General features: G+C 44.3%; 1 protein-coding gene across 5 annotated transcripts in view; it reads right to left on the minus strand.

Moving 5' to 3' along the window:
- The window catches only part of rtn4b (reticulon 4b), a 34,002-nt gene extending 19,083 nt beyond the window's left edge, over window positions 1-14,919 (minus strand). Inside the window, exons 1-4 of one of the 5 annotated variants that reach the window (XM_085183517.1) lie at window positions 14,186-14,919; window positions 8,673-8,711; window positions 4,871-4,927; window positions 359-2,206 (exon numbers count right to left, since the gene is read on the minus strand). In XM_085183517.1, coding sequence (XP_085039643.1) covers window positions 359-2,206; window positions 4,871-4,927; window positions 8,673-8,711; window positions 14,186-14,669 — 2,428 coding nt within the window. In that variant the 5' untranslated portion in view covers window positions 14,670-14,919. Of the gene's footprint in view, window positions 1-358; window positions 2,207-4,870; window positions 4,928-8,672; window positions 8,712-14,121 lie in introns of all 5 variants that reach the window. The other 4 variants (XM_085183519.1, XM_085183518.1, XM_085183520.1 and 1 more) reach the window with 4 other exon arrangements.
- Between the last annotated feature and the right edge of the window lie 4,687 nt (window positions 14,920-19,606).

Raw genomic sequence — 19,606 nt, forward strand, 5'->3', positions numbered from 1 at the left:
AAAAGTTCAGGTTTAAAAAGGACAAATCAAAATTTAACAAAAACGAATCAAAACCAGCTTTACTTACCGTGTAAACATAAAAAAAATAAAGTGATCAAATGCACAGAAATGGTGTTACTCGAATGAGACAAATGCACAAAATCCAACAAAAGGTCGAACGATGAGGAACACACAACTACAAAATGCAAATGTTAAGATTCAAAGAAATGCAAAAAGACGATGCAACCAAAGGAAACGCTGACTGGATGGTTGGATGGAAGAAAGAAAGAATGGAGATGGAAGTTATGTGGATGAACATGGAAGTGCCATTAAAAGTGTAGTGGGGGATGGTATCCATGCTGGAACTGGGTTATTTTACCTGCTCTTATGTTCAGGTTTGGCATCTTAAACGGTTTGCCGCCCTCCGCGCTCTTCTTCGCCGCTGGCGCCTCTGGTTTGCAAACGGGGGAATGGGTGGTAGGAGCTTGGGGGGGTGGGGGCTGCTGGATGTCGAGCTTCTCCAGCTCAGCCTTGCTTTTCTGGGGGGAGGCCTGTGTGAGGAGGCGGTAGGAGCTCTGACTTGGAGCTTCTTCTTCAACCTCCGGGGGCGGGGCTACTTTTGCGATTGGATCCTTTTGTCCAAAGCTGAGATCATCATCCATGGGGATCTCCGGGGGCTTGGAGGCTGCAAACTTGGAAGTATCCAGAGCTTCGAGAAACTCGTCAATAACACCCCTAGGTGGTCTTTCGATGAATTCAAACTCCTCAGAGGAGACTTCATGCTCGGAGACCTCCTCGGCCATCTCCGGCTCCTCCAGCTCCATCTTCAGGTCCTTCTTGTCAGTTTCCACCTGGAAGCTGGCAGGGTTCTTCGCCATTGCTTCCAAGACCGGCGAAAGGGAGTCTGCTGTTGGAGACTCTGAATCCGAATCCTCAGCAAGGGTCTTCTTATTCTGGAAGTCGAGCGGCTCAAACTTCTCGGTCATTTTGGGAGAATCGTGGCTTGAAAACCAATCTTTCTGTTGAATCTTGACAGGTTCCTCTTCTTTTGCTTTAGTTGGGGTAGTTTCCTCGGCCTCTTTGACGAGATCAAATGCGCCAAAGGTTTTGTCATCTTCTGCTTTTTCTGTAGCTCTCCCCTCCATCTCCTCGGTCATCTCTTTCAGCAGGGAAACTTTAGCCTCAAAAGCAAAGGGGTTATTGGCAGACAGATTGATCGGAGGATTGGGTGACTCCATCATCCTTCGTTCGAGGATGGGGCTCTGCTCCTCCGGACTTCCCTCAGAGGAGCCGGAGTCTAGTTTGTCGGGGTTGAGCGGGGAAGACTTCAGGATGTCTGGAAGCGATGGCGGCAGAGCAGAATCCTCCTCTTCCTCTTCATCATCGTCATCTCTGAGACCAGATGAGAACTGATTCATCGACTGCATGAGTGAGTCGGCAGTCATCTTGCCGGTCTCAAATGTTTTTCCCTCATCCAAGAAAGATGGTAGATTTTCCTGGGATTCTGCAATCTGCCCATACTGGACCAGATCGGGAGTGGGACTATCAGACATTTTAGATGCTCTGCTGTCTGACTTGGAGTCTCCAAAATGTGAGTAGCCGCTGTCCGCAAGTGGGGAAAAGCCATCAAATGGGTTATTGTTCTTCTTCACCTCGTACATCAAGTCATCTTCTTCGTCAGACTGGTTGCCGTGCAGGTCTGGCTCAAAACTTGGGGGTTTAATGGAGGCCGTGTCCTTGGGGAAGGAATCCATTGAGGGCTTGGTGTTGTCTTGAGAAGATAGGTATGGTGAATCCCAGTGCTCTGTTGGGTTAGAGGAGGCAACGTGAGACTCAGGGACCATCATCTGGGGATTCACGGGGGAGGGGCCAGTGGAAGACCTGTCTGAGCTAATCAGCTTCTCGTCAGGCGAAAAGGAAATGCCACTGTCTTCGCACGGATTATGAGGCCCTGGGTCTTTCCCTAAACTCAGGTAAGGACCAGCTAATGGATCTAGAAGGTCTTCCTTATTCTTACTATTGCCTGGTCCAGAGTTACCCCCCCAAGGCATGTCCTTGGAAAGAGCAGCAGGGGGTTCAGTGGAGAAGCAGCCCAGGGGTGCAGCAGATCCTGAAGCAGGGGGCTGGTTGGGACTCTCGGTCAAAGAGAGCTCTTCCAGAGAGTCGGGGGAGTGGAGAGGGGAGATGGGAGAGATGGGAGCAGGGGAATCACCCTTCTGCCCAAGTGCTTGAGTAGAGAGGGAGGAGGGAGAATGCAATACAGCACATATCAAAGACATACTCCATTCCTTACAGTGCCCACCACACCTGGGTAGAACAGCTACCAACAACATTCAGAAAAGGTTCAGAGATTTAGACCAGACAACGGCTGTGAAAGGTGGCGGTGGCTGGTAGACCAGTTCAGTGTAACCCCAAAAACAACCAGCTAAAAGGATAATACTGAATACTAATACGTTGTGTGTGATTTTCAGTCTTTTATATTACAGGATTGGCTTGAAAGAATATATTTTTGGAGTTTATGTTTGAAAAGAAACGGGGCTTGTCTAATGTTTGGGGACCAGAGCCAGTATAACATGGTCATGTTGAGATATTGTTGGGATTGTATATAAATGTAATGCCTACAACAGATAGATTAGAAAAGACAAACGTTGCTTTGGTGCTGGAACACCTGACTTTGGATCCAACCAACACATTTGTTGTTGTTTTTTAGATTTAATGATTATTTCAAACATTTTAACTTTCATGAGCAGAGATTTTCAGCCCAGCTGTCACTGTATCCCCTCTTGAAATAGTCTCAGGGTTGACTGGCTGATATGCAAGCGATCAGCAGTGTTATTTTCACTGGGAGATATTGCCTTTCAGAGGACTGACGGGGAGGAACAGGTGACTAAAGAAAAACACCATCACGTTTTCTCAACGGTGGACTCCAGACCTAAGGATGAGTGCTGGCTTCGATGATGCTTTCACTTGTTCAACTTCTACTCACCTTCAAACTAACTGACATCACATTAAACAAATATCTGATATGACTGTATGTGATGTGCATAAAGATGATGGGCAAAGATAATAATAATTAACAAAATGCTTTGTCCTGAGCCAATCAGCAGTCACCGTTGGGCTCAGGCAAGTCCACCGGTGTAAAAACATGGGGGGATTTTTCACAGGTAACCTCGTCCTGCTTCTGCTAACAGCACTGGTTCACTCCTAAAAACATGCTGATTTCTTGTTATGAGAGTTACTGACCAACCAATAAGAATGTGATGGAATTTAAGTATACTGACAAAATCATCTCCCTGCACAAAAAGCCGACAATATCATAGATTGTAAGCTTCTCTTTGAAGTACGCCTGCTAAAATGGGATTGACTGCATCTAGGGCTGCTCGATTATGGCAAAAATGATAATCACGATTATTTTCACTGAAATTGAGATCTCGATTATTTGACGATATTTATTTAACAATAACAATGTGTTGAATAATGACTTTAAAAAATAATATAAAATAGTGCAAATACTGATAACAGTGCAAATGTTTGCAATATAAGAAATAAATGAAAAATGTAAACATCTGTGTTTAGTGAACTTTGCAGTGTTGCTCTGTGGTGCAGCTACGACACTGTAGCAAAGTTTACACACTGTGTCTACTTGATCCACGTCTGACTCATGAACCCATAATGTTTCCACACCACTCAAGTTTTTTTACCTCTTTTCAGCCAACAGCATCACTCTCCTCTCCAAATAACTTCTGCTTAGCTTCCCTCGGGTCCTCTTAATCAGCGGTCCCCAACCCCCGGGCCTCGGACCGGTACCGGTCCGTGAGTCGTTTGGTACCGGGCTGCGAGAGTTGAGGTTCAGGTGTGAAATGTATAGTTTTCAGGGTTTTTATCGGTTTTCAGCGTTATTTTGTTATCGTTTTTATCGTTTACTCTGTTTTCCTGGGTCTTTTCACGTGTGTTATGAATAAATCTTCTTTTTTTCGGTACCGGTACTAGTTTTATTTTGTTGTATTTATCCGCGACACCTTAAAGGCCGGTCCATGAAAATATTGTCGGGCATAAACCGGTCCGTGACGCAAAAAAGGTTGGAGACCGCTGCTCTTAATTGTTGTGACGCGTGTTCGAAATGCAGAGAGGTGTGCTCGATTTGCCACCCGGAGCAGCGCGAGAGTAAAGTACGAGGGAGGGGCTAATAATCGGCTCAGTCATTTTTAATGATGGTTGAAAGGCCAAATTGTAATTGAGATTAAAATTCGATTAATTGAGCAGCCCTAACTGCATGACTGTTGTCTTATTTCCTAAGTGGCATAAAACAAATTCTTTGCGTGCAGGAAATATGAATTTAAACCCACCTGAAGTAGGGAAAGAAACGACTTTTACAGCTGGGGTCTGTTTCTTTGGGAATAAACTGGACTTACACGACTACCATCCACAGTCAGGTTTGCCCACATTTGTCTGGTGGTAAACCACCTTGGTTTGACGTTTGGTGGTGCAATAAATGTTTCCCCAGGTCTGGCGCCAATAAACCATGCCCAGAGTGTCAAACAAACTGCTAGGTGACCACAGATAATGATTCCTCTCAATTAAGTTTTTCAAAATATAATTCAACAAATGCACAAACCTGAGGAGAATCATTATTCGTCTACAAACTACTCGTACAAGTTCAGGTCAGTCTACTCTACAACAGTCACATGTGAATCACAATGCAACACAAACACAGGCAAAGTCAGATTTAACAAACCCACGGCAAGCATCCCGTGTAAATGCTCACGTGACGTAAAAAATCTACAACTTCTTCCATGCGATGAGTTATTTTAAAACAAAGAGTGAAGAATAAAGAACTGAAGGGGAAAATAAATGACCGAGGCGGGGAAAGAGACGAGCAGAGAGGACTTGCCTGTAGGGAATTGCATCAGAGGATGAGGCTGAGCTTTAGAAGAAGAAGAAGGTACATCTGTGGAAGAAACGAGAGAAAGCAGCAGAAAGTGAGTTTATGCAAGCTCAGAGGGAAAAGACCGAGAACAGAGAGAGATATCATCGCCAATACAAACGGAGGAGGAGATTTCTAAAGCCAAAAATAGGTCTCTACGCCTCAGGTGACGGATAAAACCTTCATCACAGCCCCCGAGCGTTAAAGAGAGAAACGTGGACGCCCACAGGGGGCTTCACCCAACGCTTTTATTCAAAAAGGAGCAGCTGTGCATAGAAGTTCACATAGCTCACAGCGTTTAACAGCCTCTGTGCAATCGGATGCCATCAATACCACGCCTTCATCAGACCTGCAGGTTCACACTCAGTCCCTGCTGCAGGAGGCCAGGAGCTGTTTTAGCTTACTGGGCACCACGTTAGCAGTTTACACCCTCTCCAGGTACAAGAAGCCTTCATCACAGCTTCACCATCAATGTTTCTGCTGCTCACAAAAACCAAACAAACAGTTAAAATGATTCAGATTCTTTTAGCGCCAATAAAACGATCAGCTGTTCAGCTCTCAGCATTTATGAGGTAAAGGAGCGTCGATGGCTTCAGAATTACACTTTGTTCTACAATAACTCGATCATCTCACTTTCTATAGATTACAATCTTTGCTCGTGCTGTAATGATTTCACCAAACAGAAGTTTTATGAATATAAAAGAGCATAAAATTCACCGCACTGACAACATGAATCAAACATGTTTGTTAAAGAGGAAGCCTGGACGTGAGAACCGTGTGCTAACTGAACAAGCTCTCAGAGTTACATAAACACGTGTTAAAGGCCGGACGTTTCTTTAACTGATAGCAGATGACAAAGACAAGGTCAGAGAAATGGTGACAGGAAGTAAAGCATCGGACGATTTGCTGTGAAGAGACGTGAGGAGGTTTTCTCAGCTTTCACAGGAGGAGGAGGTTTCAGCAACACGACTAACCATCCAAAAATACTCTGAAATGTGAAATATGACAGATGTTTTCAAACCTCGTCTGGTTACACAACATCAGCACACAGACAGGAAACTTGACTGTTGTGCAAGTCAGAAAGCTCGAGCCAACAGCAATCGGCCGATTAAACCAAATGAAGCCGAATGACATTAAGGACGTGCTGAAAACGTCTGCTTCTTCCTGCTAATGAGCTTAATGCTGTTTTCCCCAAACAGATGACTGCCTGCATGTGACGGGACAAAAACAGGGAAACTGCTCCAACAAAATCCTCCACAGCAGCACGAACGCACAGACGGCTCCTGCAGTCGTGCAGCGGTTAATGCACCGTTTTATCAAGTCCAGTTCTTACTGAGATTAAGAACAGCCGGCTGAAGGGAAGCAGACGCCGACGTTAATGCAACTGTTGCACACGATCAAGTAAATATACAGACTAGGGATGGACGATATAAACGAAATACGATAGAAACGATATAAATTTAGAGATTTTGACTATATCGCTCTATTGCGATAGCGCATGTTGATGATGTCATCAAGCTGCGCCTGTTTTGGTCGAAAACATCGCAGCGGCTACAACCATTATCATCTGCCAAATATGGCGACAGTCGACAAAGAGATGAAGCACTTTTAAAATATGGGGAAAGCCAAAAACTGCGCTTCCTCCACTTCTGTAACATTGATTCATTAATGTTGAATTCTCTCGCAGCTGCTCTGTTCCCATGTTGTTGCAGTATATTAATAACTAACCTCGTATTGTGGATGAATGATCTCAGTTGTTCTCCTGACTGAAGTTTGGCCCGTGTACAGCATCCTGCTATGCGATTCCATTTGTCCCTGACCACCAGAATCCCTCACGTTAACTTTTATCAGTGGAAAAAAAGTTGGCGTTCATCCTCCAGCTTCACTGTGCTAATGTTATGCTAACATAGCTGTGTCGCTAGCTATCACGTAGCACAACATTATATACCAGCTAGCCCAACTTCAGTAACCCTACAAACGTCACTGCTGTTTAGTTTTCTGTCTTCATTTATGTTGGAAGTGATAGCAGAGCTGTACGTTTGAATTTGTTTCAAAAATCTCTCAGTCAGAACATGCTATGTCATGTTTAGGTGGAAGCTAGCGAGCTAACTTCCTGCTAACTTCTAACTCCGTTAAATTTAATAAATTCTGTTTTCATGGATGTTAAACTTAATTGTTACACCTGGTAAAGCAGCAACGCTGATGATTTAATTAAAGATGAAAGAATTTAGACCGTTTTTAACTCTGTGTTCGTTTGACTTTGGGACCTGAAGCAGACGGAGTTTTGGACCCAGATTACTCCGTGAAGCTCCTCCCTACGGCATAGTGATGCTCTGACAATCCATCAAGCAGTGCGGCTTACCAAAGTTGTACTAAAACATTTTAACAGATTTCTGCCAAAATCGGTTTGAGGTCAGTAAGCACAACCAGAATTCATACATAAGGATTATAAGTGCGCCTTATAGTGTGGAAAATACGTTATACAGAAGAAAAGAATATATCGTTACCGCACGTGCTTCAAATTATATCGCGATATGAATTTTAGGCCATATCACCCAGCCCTACTACAGACATACAGCTCGAGCTCCTGCACTGAGCCGACTGGTCTTTAAAACGTTAAAGGACAAACTGAGAAAGATGTTTTGGCTGATTTTGGCTTTTCTACATCTGACTGACAGTTATACCGCTGCACTCAGAAAAACCAGCAACACAAGTGAAAGAAAACAAGAGAAATCCCTGGAATAAGTGAAGAAATCAGGTTTTCTGAGCTAAAAAACTCTCAGAACGCAAGCAGATAAAACTGAGTCGTCTACATAGAAGTGGACATAAGAAAAACAGGACTGTTAACAGCCCTGTGTCCAGATTGGGACATATGTGCTCATATATTTACAGACTGGTTGGTGTCGCCCGATGAGCAGCTCGAACACAGGCAGCAGATACTCTGCAGCTCTCGGCTGAGGACAGCAGCAGCTGCTAAATAATTAACGTCCAAACCTGCACGGATCTCTTACCGACCCTACAGAGACTGTTTACAAAGGATGGACGTCTGCAGGTGAGCCAATGATTAAGCATCTTTAAGCTGCATCCCTCTGAGCAGCTCCGACTCACTGAAGGTGAAACTTGTGCTCAGCTGATCTCAGCAAACACTTTGTGGTCATGTTGAATCAAACATGAAGTTTTTTATAAATGATGGTCCCAGCAGAGAGACCGTGGCTCTGTGTCCACCACGAGTTTGTGTTTTTAGGATGGAGCGAGAACGACTGACTGATCACGAGACAAGCTGAGAGCGTTCAGAGGAAACATTCATCATCATCTTCCTCTCGTAGCTGTAGGAAGCAAAGATCATAATGAAATTAAAATCAGTTGATTAGCCGGCTCCACACAGGCCTCCATCCTTAACTCAATGTCTTCATTAGCCAACAAAGAAATGATTCATGAAGAGATTAAAAAGAAATTTTTCATTCAGATTTTTATAAAATTAGATTATTAAAAGACAGAAGTCTGAACTGTGCACAGGCTGGAATGACGTTCTTCATCAGTGAAGCTTCATGAAGGTCGTTTGTCTCTAACGGCCTCTGAGCTCAAGGCCAAAATCAAAAACACCGACAGGAAACTTTCATCATTTTGTGATTATTACAGATGAAAATCAAGAATCAGGACTCGGTGATAATCTGATTAAATCATAAGCTGATTATCAGATTTATTAATTAATTGATTTTGATTACAAAGTGATGCTGAGCTGATTACAAAGCTCTGTTTTATTTGTTACCTCTGCTGTCGAGGTTTGCCTTCCAGCGATGGAGAAGACCTGCGATGGGACCAAACAGGACATTTAACACGAAGTCAGTCGACTCAATCTGACTCTAACCTGTGATTTTAACCCTTTAAGACCGACCATAGAACCAAGTCCACCAGAGCTTATATTATATGTTTACATGCTGTGGAGCCATTTTTGGGAGCATTTCAAGTTGCTATACATCAATACAACCATTATAGCCCAGATTTTAATAATATGTCTGCATTAAGTGCATAGTAATTACATAAATTGCAAAAAAGTGCAATAAACTACAAAAAAATTAAAATCGTTTTTGTTTTTTTTAACATATATTTCTAGTTAGAGAAATTTAAGAGGCTTATCCCTCAAAACTGTAAATACAAAAAAGTTGCACAAAATAGTTTCCCACCACAGGAAATTTATTTTGAGTGTCTTCATAGTTTTATTTTTGAAATACACCAATTTTTATACACTGCAGGAAAAACGAAAATAAATATTATAATGCAAATTTGCAAAAAAGCAGCATGTGCATCAAAATAAACTATTTCCAGCAGTGCAATATGAGTCCTAAGCATCCCAGAAACCACACAGAAAGTCATAAAGTCAAACATAACTTTTAAAAACACCAGTATAGGCTCATGAGGCCCTGATGGTAAAAAACTACATTTCCGCGAAAATGACATCACTTTCGGTTTCGGGCAGGTCATGGCGGACATGCAAAAGTTCGCGCTGACGTCTATTCCAACGTAGGAAGTGTTACAAACAGCTGATCGGATCGGCAAAGCGTGTTTCTGGAATATTATGTTTTTGTTGCTGCAAGTGCTTTTTATGCAGTTTTTGCAAAACTATATGTGGAAGGAAACTGTGACCGAGGACAAGCTGATGGCATAAGATGTAAGTACAACTCCTCCGGTTTCATATGCAAAAAAAATTATTGCGCTAGCTCACGTGGTTGCAGAGCTACTGGGATTTAAAAATAGTTACGCAAAACAGAGCGTGCTGCTCTGACCGGCTTTAAAGAGTTAATGGGACGGTAACAAAGCACAACATGGAGTTACGTGAGGTTTCGATGGCTCAGCAGACTGAGCTGACGCTCCTCCACGGCTCACATTAGAGATACGTCTACTTATCTCTGCATTTACACATTTTACATCCACCTAACAGCTCCGCCCTAAAGTATAACAGCGACATTAATAATCACGCAGGTGTGAGCATTACCGATCACAACCAGCAGCAGCGACGCCTCGGCCTGCTGCAGGAATCCAACCTTTAACCCCGACACTTCTGAGGAATGTGCTCCAAGCGTCTCTCCTCGCCGCTCGAGCTAAACACGAAACTCCGCCTTCTTAAACATGTGCTTGTCCAACCGCAGCAGCGCGTTTAAAGAGGAGGAAACCCCGAGACACCACTGCAGTCCGTCCACACGCCGAACCCACACTAGCTCTGTGACACAAACCAGGACCCGTGTGGACTCATGTGACACTGCTGTGTTTAATCTGAGCCGGTCCCCAGAGACGGGCTCAGGCTGAGAGGGAAACTGGCCTCCAGCTAAACCAGATCAAACCCGCCTGTAACGCCCGCTGACCTTCCTCTGAGCCCCGGCGTCTGCCTGGCTGGGACGTCTAAGGCCAAATAAACCCAAATTTAAACAGGATGGAAGCGTGCAGATTTTCATGCATCCGTCATCCATCTGACATCAGAGTTAGAAACCAGTCCAGATTAAGTCTAGTCTAATGGACCAGGTTAGATATTCTACCACTCATCTCGTTCTTCAGCAGCTGAAACGTGGGCTTCTTATTTCAGATTTATTTTCCACCCGTCTTGCAACTTCCTGTCACAAAGAGACAGCGAGGTGCTGCTGGCTGGTGCCAGGTTAGCCAACAACTCTAACTAACACTTCTGGTACCTGCTGGGAAAGGAACGAGCTCAGATTTATTCTTTTTCCAGAATCCCCTGAAAGATGATTCCCTTCCAAACAGCTGGAAGTCTTTTCTAAAAGTCTGTTCTGCCTTTTCCAGGAAGTCCACACGTTTCTGCTGCTGAAGTCAGCCACTGTCAGGAGGCTGTGTGTGCACTGCACAGAGACATGTCAGAGGTACGGACTAAAGAAAAGATTCATTCATTATCTCAGAATCCTGCATTATTCTGACATGTGCTCTGTTAGACGTCTGCCTATGAGAGAGCTCCATCTCTGATGTGAGAGGTCTGCAGTCCAGACAACTTTAAAACATGTTTTTAAAGCCGAACACGTGAAAGCTGAAGTCCGGATCAGAGCTTCTCAAACAGACGACACAGTTTTCTGCCTGGTCTGATGAATCCGTTCATCAGGCAGGTATCACCTTTCACCGCACAGCTCTACAAGCTCTGAGCTTATCGCAGCGATAAGAGGCGGGATTAAATCAGATTAACACGAGCTCGTCGCCACGAGAACTCAGAGCTGCTGCTGACCGAGTAAAGTACAAACAGAGCGGGCGTGGCCGCTGTGCCGGGCGGAGTCGCACTTCACCACACGTATGCGTCACCGTCACTCTGACCGCACCAGCAGCTCCGCACAAACAGACACTGACGGATGTAGGTGACCCCAAAAAAATGAGACGTAGGCCGACAGCGAGCCCCGAACGATTACACGGCCTGTCCATCACCGCGAAGGACGAAAACTCGCCGCAAACACCTTTTTCAAGGTGACGACCTGAATCTGTGCGAGAGCGAGGAGGAGGGGGGCGGCAAACAACATGACAAACATCGAGCTCCAACATTTCTGCTCCTGTTTTCATCTCAAAGCAAACACAAACAAACATATTTTTAAAAAGGTAACTCGTCATCACGCACGCTCCCGTGGTTTCTTCACTCCATGAAAACACGCCCTGCTTCTGTCCTCAGACGTTTAAACTATGACCTGACGGCTGCACGGCCTTTAATCCCTCATTTCTTCGTTTGGACGTTTCTTTTCTTTTCTTTAAAGTTTGTTATTTACCGAATATTCTCCGATAAGTTGGAAGAGCAGAGTTTAGGAGAGGCGACCGGCTCAGGCAGGAAGAGCGACGCTGTTGTATTTGACCAATTAGATTTGGACCCCTGGGTCTTTGTCCAGAGCACTGATTGGATCGGGCCCAGCTCCAAAGAGTTGACGACCACCTGAGAGATACAAGGGAGGCGGGACGGGACTGTTCCACTCCTGCACACGGTCCTGTGTGGCAGAAACCCTCAAGTTCCTTAAAATCTGCTTTGAAGAAGCACTTCAGCTGATTCTGATCTCACTGGATCTAAAGAGGGATTTTATCAGCTGCCTTTGTGTGTGTGTTCAGTAATAAACACAGAAACCTCCAACAAAGGTGGATTATTCCAGCACGCACATCTGCCAGAATAAAGTGGAGGCAGCTTCCTGTGATCAGACACAATTGTTTTTACTGAAGCGTTTCAAATATTAAAAAGTGGTTTTTAAAACAGTCGTGGCTGCTGGAGGCAGAGACATCTGGAGGCCTTCGTGGGCACATTAATAACACCTCATCATGTAATGCCTGCTCTGAGTGCAGTAATTAAAAGAGGCGAGGCTGTTCATTACTTTATAATCGTGCAATAAACACAGGAGCATCACACAAGAGGGCACTGTGGACCAGAAACAAAGAAAGGCAAGAACAGGCTAAAATGCAACAAAGGACACATTTAAAAGCTTAATTTAATCTCAAATTGCCCATAATTAAAGAAGAATTCACATTTCCTCTCGCTCCTGCTCTCAGGTCACCTTCTGAGCGTGGCCTGGTTTCTGTGTGCAGGAAATCGTGTTTAACGGTGACATATTTCCGCCTCAGGTCTCTGGGAGGTTAGTGTGTGTGTGATGGAGCTGGCAGTGATGGAATCGATTCAGACATGGATGAATTTCTTTCTCGCTCCGTCTCTTTTGTTCTGGCTGCTGGCTGCTTGCTGTAACAGGCGGTTTTTCCACCTCCGCCTGTGGCCTCGCCAAGCAGCCCCACCCTGCCTGCTGCTGCTCCAGCTCAGGCCTGTTTACCTGCTGAAAGCCACATTTACTCCACCAGATGAACAAAAACAACAGCGGCAGCAGCTGAAATGGAGCACTTCCTGAACGTCTACGCAGTCCAGACATGACACAAAACGCCAGGGAGCAGGACCGAGCCCCGGCAGCCGGGCAGAGCCGATCTGGAGGCCTCTGGAGCGGATTCTTTTTTTTTCTGGCCTCTGGGGTGTTGGTTTTTGGGTGGAGATTGTGGGGGCGGGTGAGGGTGTGGGTAATCAAAGCCGGGGTAGGAAAATAAATCAATCATGAAAGGCTGATTGGGGTTATTCTGGTAGCGGTGTGGGAGCCGACAGGGAGTGGACGCACAGCGGATTCCTTTGTTGTGACTAATCTCCCTGCTAACCGCGCATGCTTCCATTATCGGACGCGACCATGTCTGTCCTGCCGCCGCTTTAATCAGAGCAAACAGATCCAAAGAACCAATCTCATACGGGTTTGTGTTAGCTGTGACTCTGACTCCGATATTACAGGTTTATAAAATAAAGCATTACAATGGGAGAGCGCTGGAGTCCACCTCACGCAACACAATAGAAAAAACACACAATTTAATTTGTCTGCCTCATTTTCTTAACTAGTGTCTGAAGGAAAATTCATGTCAAACATATCTGACAGCATTTCTTTGACGCTTCAGCTTTAATTTGTTGGGGGGGGAGGAATAAAGGGTGCGTCCGATAATGGAACCAGGATGTAACTACCGTTAGCATGCGCGGACACGCAGCGAGCGGAGAACAGATGCCCGGTTTAACAACAATAACGGCTCCGGTAACGGTGGAACAACCCGCGTTTATTCCGGGAAATGTTTCCAAAAACACCCCAGTGCCGTTAGTTACAGGAAGCAGGCTGCCTCTGGTGGATAGCTGGAGGATAAATGGTGCAATCCTGCCACCTCATCGGCTCACAGCCTGCTTCCTGCCGCTTGTTTGTCCGAACAGGTGGGCCGCATCACCACAACACAGCAAAAAAACCGGGCTAGCCTGCTAGCATAAAAAAACGCAAATGTGCGCAAAAAACACCGCAACTGTCTCGTTTTTAAAAGAAACACGCTCTGTGACTCCAGGAGTCTACCTCCCATCCATTTAGAGCAAACAACAGCCAGGCTCAGTGATGAAGCACCTTTCGCTCCCCTCTGGGGTAGCATCGCTAGGCGGCTAAGAGGCTAAGCACTTAGCGAACAACACCCCGGAGAAATCCACACAAATGCAGCACAATTTAACACAACATAACTGAGACCAGGCGTTAAACGTGTCCAAGGGAGAAAAGGCAGCACTGTACCCCGCCTATTTTTATCTGCAGGTCGTTTTCGGGATGCGATGCTAACCCTATTCAGGTGCACAGAAAACCGGTAAAAATGAAAAAAATATTCAGGTGCATTTCACCGAGTTTTAGGTAAAAGGCTTTAAAATAGACCTTAAAGGTGTCCCTCCACTCTCGAATAACCCTGTCCTGCCGTTTATCCATCAGTGATACTCACACGACGCGGGAGCCGCTGGTTGCGCTGTCACCGCAGATCGCTCTGCTGCCTCTGCGGGGGATGGCGCTGCTTCTCGGGGTTCGGCCACTGGGAGGGCGTCGCTCTCGGGGGCAGGTTCTGGCTCCGGTGCGATCTTTGTACTCGCCGGCTCGGCTTTGGGAGCGGCCACTTCAGGCTCCTCGTGGGCAGAAGCTGGGCTGGTGGAGTCTGGGACTGCCGGTTTGAGGGCTGGCTCCGGTAACGTTACCGTCTCCGTCTCCTTTAGATCAGGGAGGGAAGTTTGCGTGAAGTCGTCAGGAACACTATCTTCAGCTCGGTGCCGCTCCAAAGCGTCCTTAGCCCCGCCAACGAGGTCCACAATGTCGTCATCCACGAAGTAGTGGTCCGACCTGGACTCGTGGTCCGGTTCGGCCTGGTAATGGTGCACCTCGTCGTTGAACATAGGAGTGGTGGAAGAAACTTGATGCCCCTCGCTGTCTGCCATTTTTCTTGATTTTCCCTCCTCCAAACGGTCTCCCGAGGTTGGAAAAAAGTTTCAGCTCCGGTAAATGTCCGCTCAGTCAGTCACCTCCTGTTGCACACGTCCACCAGGAAGAGCCGTGAAACCGCACCGTGAAGTCCCCGCCTGTATTCTGCCTCTGACCCCGGACAAAGTTGGAGCAGCTCACCGCAGGACAGTCACCACAGAGTCGGACCCGAGTCCCCAGATGGCCGCTGAGAGGGGGAGAAGGGGAAACACCAACGACCAATTACCTACGGCTTAACCCCAGAGTGACACAAGCTGTGACCAATCAGAGAGCACCGAAGGTGGGCGGAGCATGATGGGACGGCGTCACAAAAGTGCTAAAAAGCATAAAGTTGATTGCTCCTGTCCTGACATGACTTTCGCATGTTTATAACTATGATGGTGTGAACTCTGAGGGCGAGGAGCTCAAACTAGTCGCCTTACTGAACTATTCAAGTCACGTGATCCTGTTTGAAATCACTGATCCTGTAGCATAGGTGTCAAACTCTGGCCCCCGGGCCACATTTGGCCCGCAGTGTAATTACATATGGCCCGCGAAGCCATACCAAATTACTATTGCTGGCCTACTGGTATTATACAGCTAATATCTATATCTATATATATATCTATATATATATAGATATATATATATAGATATATATATCGTTTAGTATTAAGCCTCGATTGTTCCATATTCAGTTTTTCAGCAAAACTTGTTTTATTAATAAGAAAAGATTGATTCTCATATCTGGAGGAAGGTTTTTGTTTTTCAATAAATATTCATGTTAGCCCGCAACATTGTTCCAGTTTTGAATTTTGGCCCACTGTGTATTTGAGTTTGACACCCCTGCTGTAGAGGCTGACCACTGATAAACACTGGTCTCCTAAATGAAGGTTAGGTTTGGAAATCAAATCAATATCTAAAGTGGACTTATTTCCAGCTCCATTTCTCTACTAGAGTAGCTTTGCATGATCTACAGATCAAAATCATCCTTTATCTGATACCGTGCCCCCAGTTCATCCTCTGTCAGAAACAGCAGATTTAGCCCCTCCCATTTTAAGAAAGCTTTTTTCTAATTGGGTGCCCACAATGACACGTCCAGATTCCAGAGTAGAAAAAAGTGTGATAAACTTAGTGTCCAGAGCAGCCTGCAACCTCAGCGTTTGACTCACAGACATTACTGTGCATAAAGTGACCTCATGATTACAAACGTTGGTCTAATAATGCCTGTGCTCATAGACCAACCTACTAAAATACAACATAAACAAGAGAAATCACTTAAATGCTACATTAGTGACCATAGTGATAAGTAAAAGTTAAGGATAGAGGAATAACGAAGCTTAATCACAGTATTTTGGGCCATGGCTGATCCTCAATGGATGAGAGAGTGGAGTGGTAAGCTATCAGTAACTAATCTTAGGTCGTTTACATTAACAGCACATTCACTTTTACAGCTTAACTTTTAAGTGCACTAAAAGTAAACATTATATAATGTAAAGTTAATAAAAGATATTTAAAGTCTGATCATGCTGATGTATGTTAATGTACAACTGTGCACCAGGTTTTATGGTAAATGATATTGTGGGTTTTATTATATATTGGAAAGTGGTGAGATGACATAGCAATGATGCAAACTAGACTGAGGGTGCTAAAAATACTAGCATGCAAAGTACAGAGTGAATAAATGTCTTACAGAGTGTAAAACAGTGTTTGCTTCTGAAATCCAGCAAAGCAGAAGTCAAATAAAGAGGAAATGCGTTGGTAAATTTCCAGTGCAGCACAGAGCACATGGTGCCTTATTTAAAATGGAGGCTACATATCAGAGATGACTAATCAGAGGGTTTCACAATCCTGTCAGAGGCAAAACTGCTGCTTTCAGGTCAGCCAGGAAATGTCATTCAGATATCCACGTGTTTCTAACTGCAGATGACAGTTAAAGTGGACCTGTAGTGTTTTTTATACTCATTTCCAGTCATATAGATCTCTTATAATAACTGTGGATATTCGTAAAAAGCAAAGCAACAGGAAATTCCTTCAGTCTGCTCTAAACACTCGTTTTACAGTTTTTTCTGCTCTTGGATCTTTATGATTTTAATCTGGACTGAAATCTGAACCCAGACCTGACATGTCTTAAATCTGACCAGCAGGGGGCGACTCTGCTGTAAAAACATGTCTGATTGTCTATGAGAGTCTATGAGAAAATGGACCTCCGGGTCACCTGATCTCTGATCTTAATAAACACTCTGGAGTATTTTTGGACCATTTTGCACCCATGAGTACACGCCCGACAAAAATTAATTAAATTAACTGCTGGAATTAACAAAGAGCAACACTTCAGAACTTCCCGAACATCCGACCAAGATGTCACAGTTTCCTTCCATCTCTTCTGTCTTTATATCGAATAAAATTGACGCCTGAAGCTGAAGCCTGATTTTTACTTTCTTTCCATCCATCAGGCAGAGATTTCATACCTGCTGATCTCTAATGTGGAGCCTGCAGTGGCAGGACTACAGCTTCACAGCAGAAGTTAGCGTGACGATTGTAAGAAGCAGCTCTGTAGCACAGAAACCAGGATGGACCCTGAGGTCATCGGAGTCAAAAATCCTGTTTCTTAGGCCTCTAATGAAGAAAGACTTTAAGCTGGTCTAAGTAACTTCAGGGTTTTATTTTACAATCATTGTCATTTTGTGTGCATGTATAGAAACATTAATATTATGATTCTTTAATGTCACTGTCCTTGCTGTCAGGGCGCCGATGTGTTTTTAAACGGACCCCAGAGCAGAGAAGACGGAGCTGGTTAGCAAAGCAAAAGTGAGGCTTTATTAGTCTGAATGAAGACAAACAACAAGATGAGCAGGAAACTGAGCTGAGTACAGGCTGTGAACAACGATGAAAACGATGATGACTGTGGCGTGGAAGAACAGACGACCACACAGACTAAATACACACTAGAGGTAATCGGGGAGTGGAAACACACAGGAAACAGCTGACACTAACAACGACTCTGTCAAAATAAAACAGGAAGCACTGAGAAAACACAATAATCAAAGAATAAAAGTAAAATACAGGAAACACTGAGTGGCAGAGCCGCTGCTGTGACACAGACTTTGTAGCTACGCTGAGGCTCTGCTGGCTAATCTGCCCTCCCTCACATAGTGACAGTTTTTCCAGCATCGTCTAGTACAGGGGTCGCAACCTGCGGCTCTTTTGTCCTTATACTGCGGCTCCGCGTGGTTTGGGAAAATAAATGAGAAGTATTTAGCTGAAGTGTATTTTATTTGTGTTTAGTTCTTTTTAACTTGTAGTTCTAAATTGAAGATTATTGTGATTTTGAAAGATAAAAATAAAATTATATCTTATTATTTTTTCATCGCTCAAAATAAGCGTCAAACTCCGGTGTAGCCGCCGAAACGCCCGCATTTATCGAGACTTTCAACCCAGGTAGGCCAGTTATGGATGTTCGGATCCACATGATGTCAGCAGCTCCACCGTGAACTATGTTAAAACAAACACGCTCACGCTTCACAGACGACAGCTTACAGTCCTGTAAAGATGAAAGTGACGCAGACGCTGTGCGCAGAGGTTCAGGAGCAGAAGTCTTATTGTAAACATATCACGACCCGACGATGTTTGCATGAACACGCTTTTCTCTTTACTGACCACTTTTCACACACGGTTGCTGTACGCACACAGCCGACTGTAGCTTTGCGGCTCACAGCCCGACACACACCAACAACAGCAGAGAGAGCGCAGACGTTAAGGCGGCGAGGTGTGATTGCGGGTGCTGCTCAGGTGCGTCGCCTCCCCTGCAGCGGCGCTGCAGACCACGCCCCGCCACACACATTAACCAGGTAAAATACATATTTATGCAGAATTTTGCAAATATCTATTTTTTCATTTTTTTTTAGCAGCATAGAGCTTTTTTTCCAATTATTATTTGAAAGTCAGGTCAAGGCTCCAACAGCCCAAAGGCGATATAAGGGCGGCTCACAACAGTTTTTGTTTGCTGGATCATTTTAGTTCAGCTTTCCTTTTGTTATATTTCTTTAAGAGTTCAAATAATTACATAAATAAAATGTAATTTTCTCTGTAGCACTTCATGGATTTAAGTAACACACCTTAGTTTCTCTGTGGATTCTTTTAAAAAGCAGTTAAAAACTTTTCAAACAAGCCTTTTGTTGATCTACGTATTTTATATTCTTTACATTATTTACATTTGATCTTTTACATCGTGTATAATGTCTGTTGATTGTTTATTTTAATATTTGTGACTGCCTGTCTGTGAAAAGCGCTTAATAAATAAACTTACTTACTTTAGTTGTTCACACAAAGCATAAAGGTAAAAACAAACAATATATGCAGTGTTATCTTCATTTTAGATGTCAAAAAGTATTTGCGGTTCCCAGAGTTTTCTTTTGCGTGGAAACCGGCTCCAAACGGCTCTTTGGGTGTTAAAGGTTGCAGACCCCTGGTCTAGTAAATGAATTCATGGCGTTTGCCAAATTTGGCTAGTTCTGGTCATGAGTTATCTAAATAAATCTGTCACACAAAGAAACAACTTGATCAACAGCTGATGAACAAAGTGAGCTTGAGCTTCAGTACCGCCTCATGTTTATACGATTGCACGCCTAACTTGACCTTTTTATACGTCGCAAAAGCAAACAGAAGATAAAGTTCAGTGAGTTTCATTATTTAGCCTGTTGAATATGAAGACAGAAAATAAAAAGAGACACAAATACAAGTTAAAATTTGGAATTTGTTTTATTGATTTTGAATTTTTAAACATGTCTAATCAATTGTATTTAAATAGGGCCCAATAACAAAAGCTGATTGGAAGTGCTTTATGTTATAAAGAGCCTACAATGCAAGAGAGAAAACCCCAACAATCTGATGATCCCCTATGAGCAAGCACGTG

The sequence above is a fragment of the Neolamprologus multifasciatus genome, chromosome 13, assembly GCF_963576455.1.
Source record: "Neolamprologus multifasciatus chromosome 13, fNeoMul1.2, whole genome shotgun sequence".
Classification (NCBI taxonomy): domain Eukaryota; kingdom Metazoa; phylum Chordata; class Actinopteri; order Cichliformes; family Cichlidae; genus Neolamprologus; species Neolamprologus multifasciatus.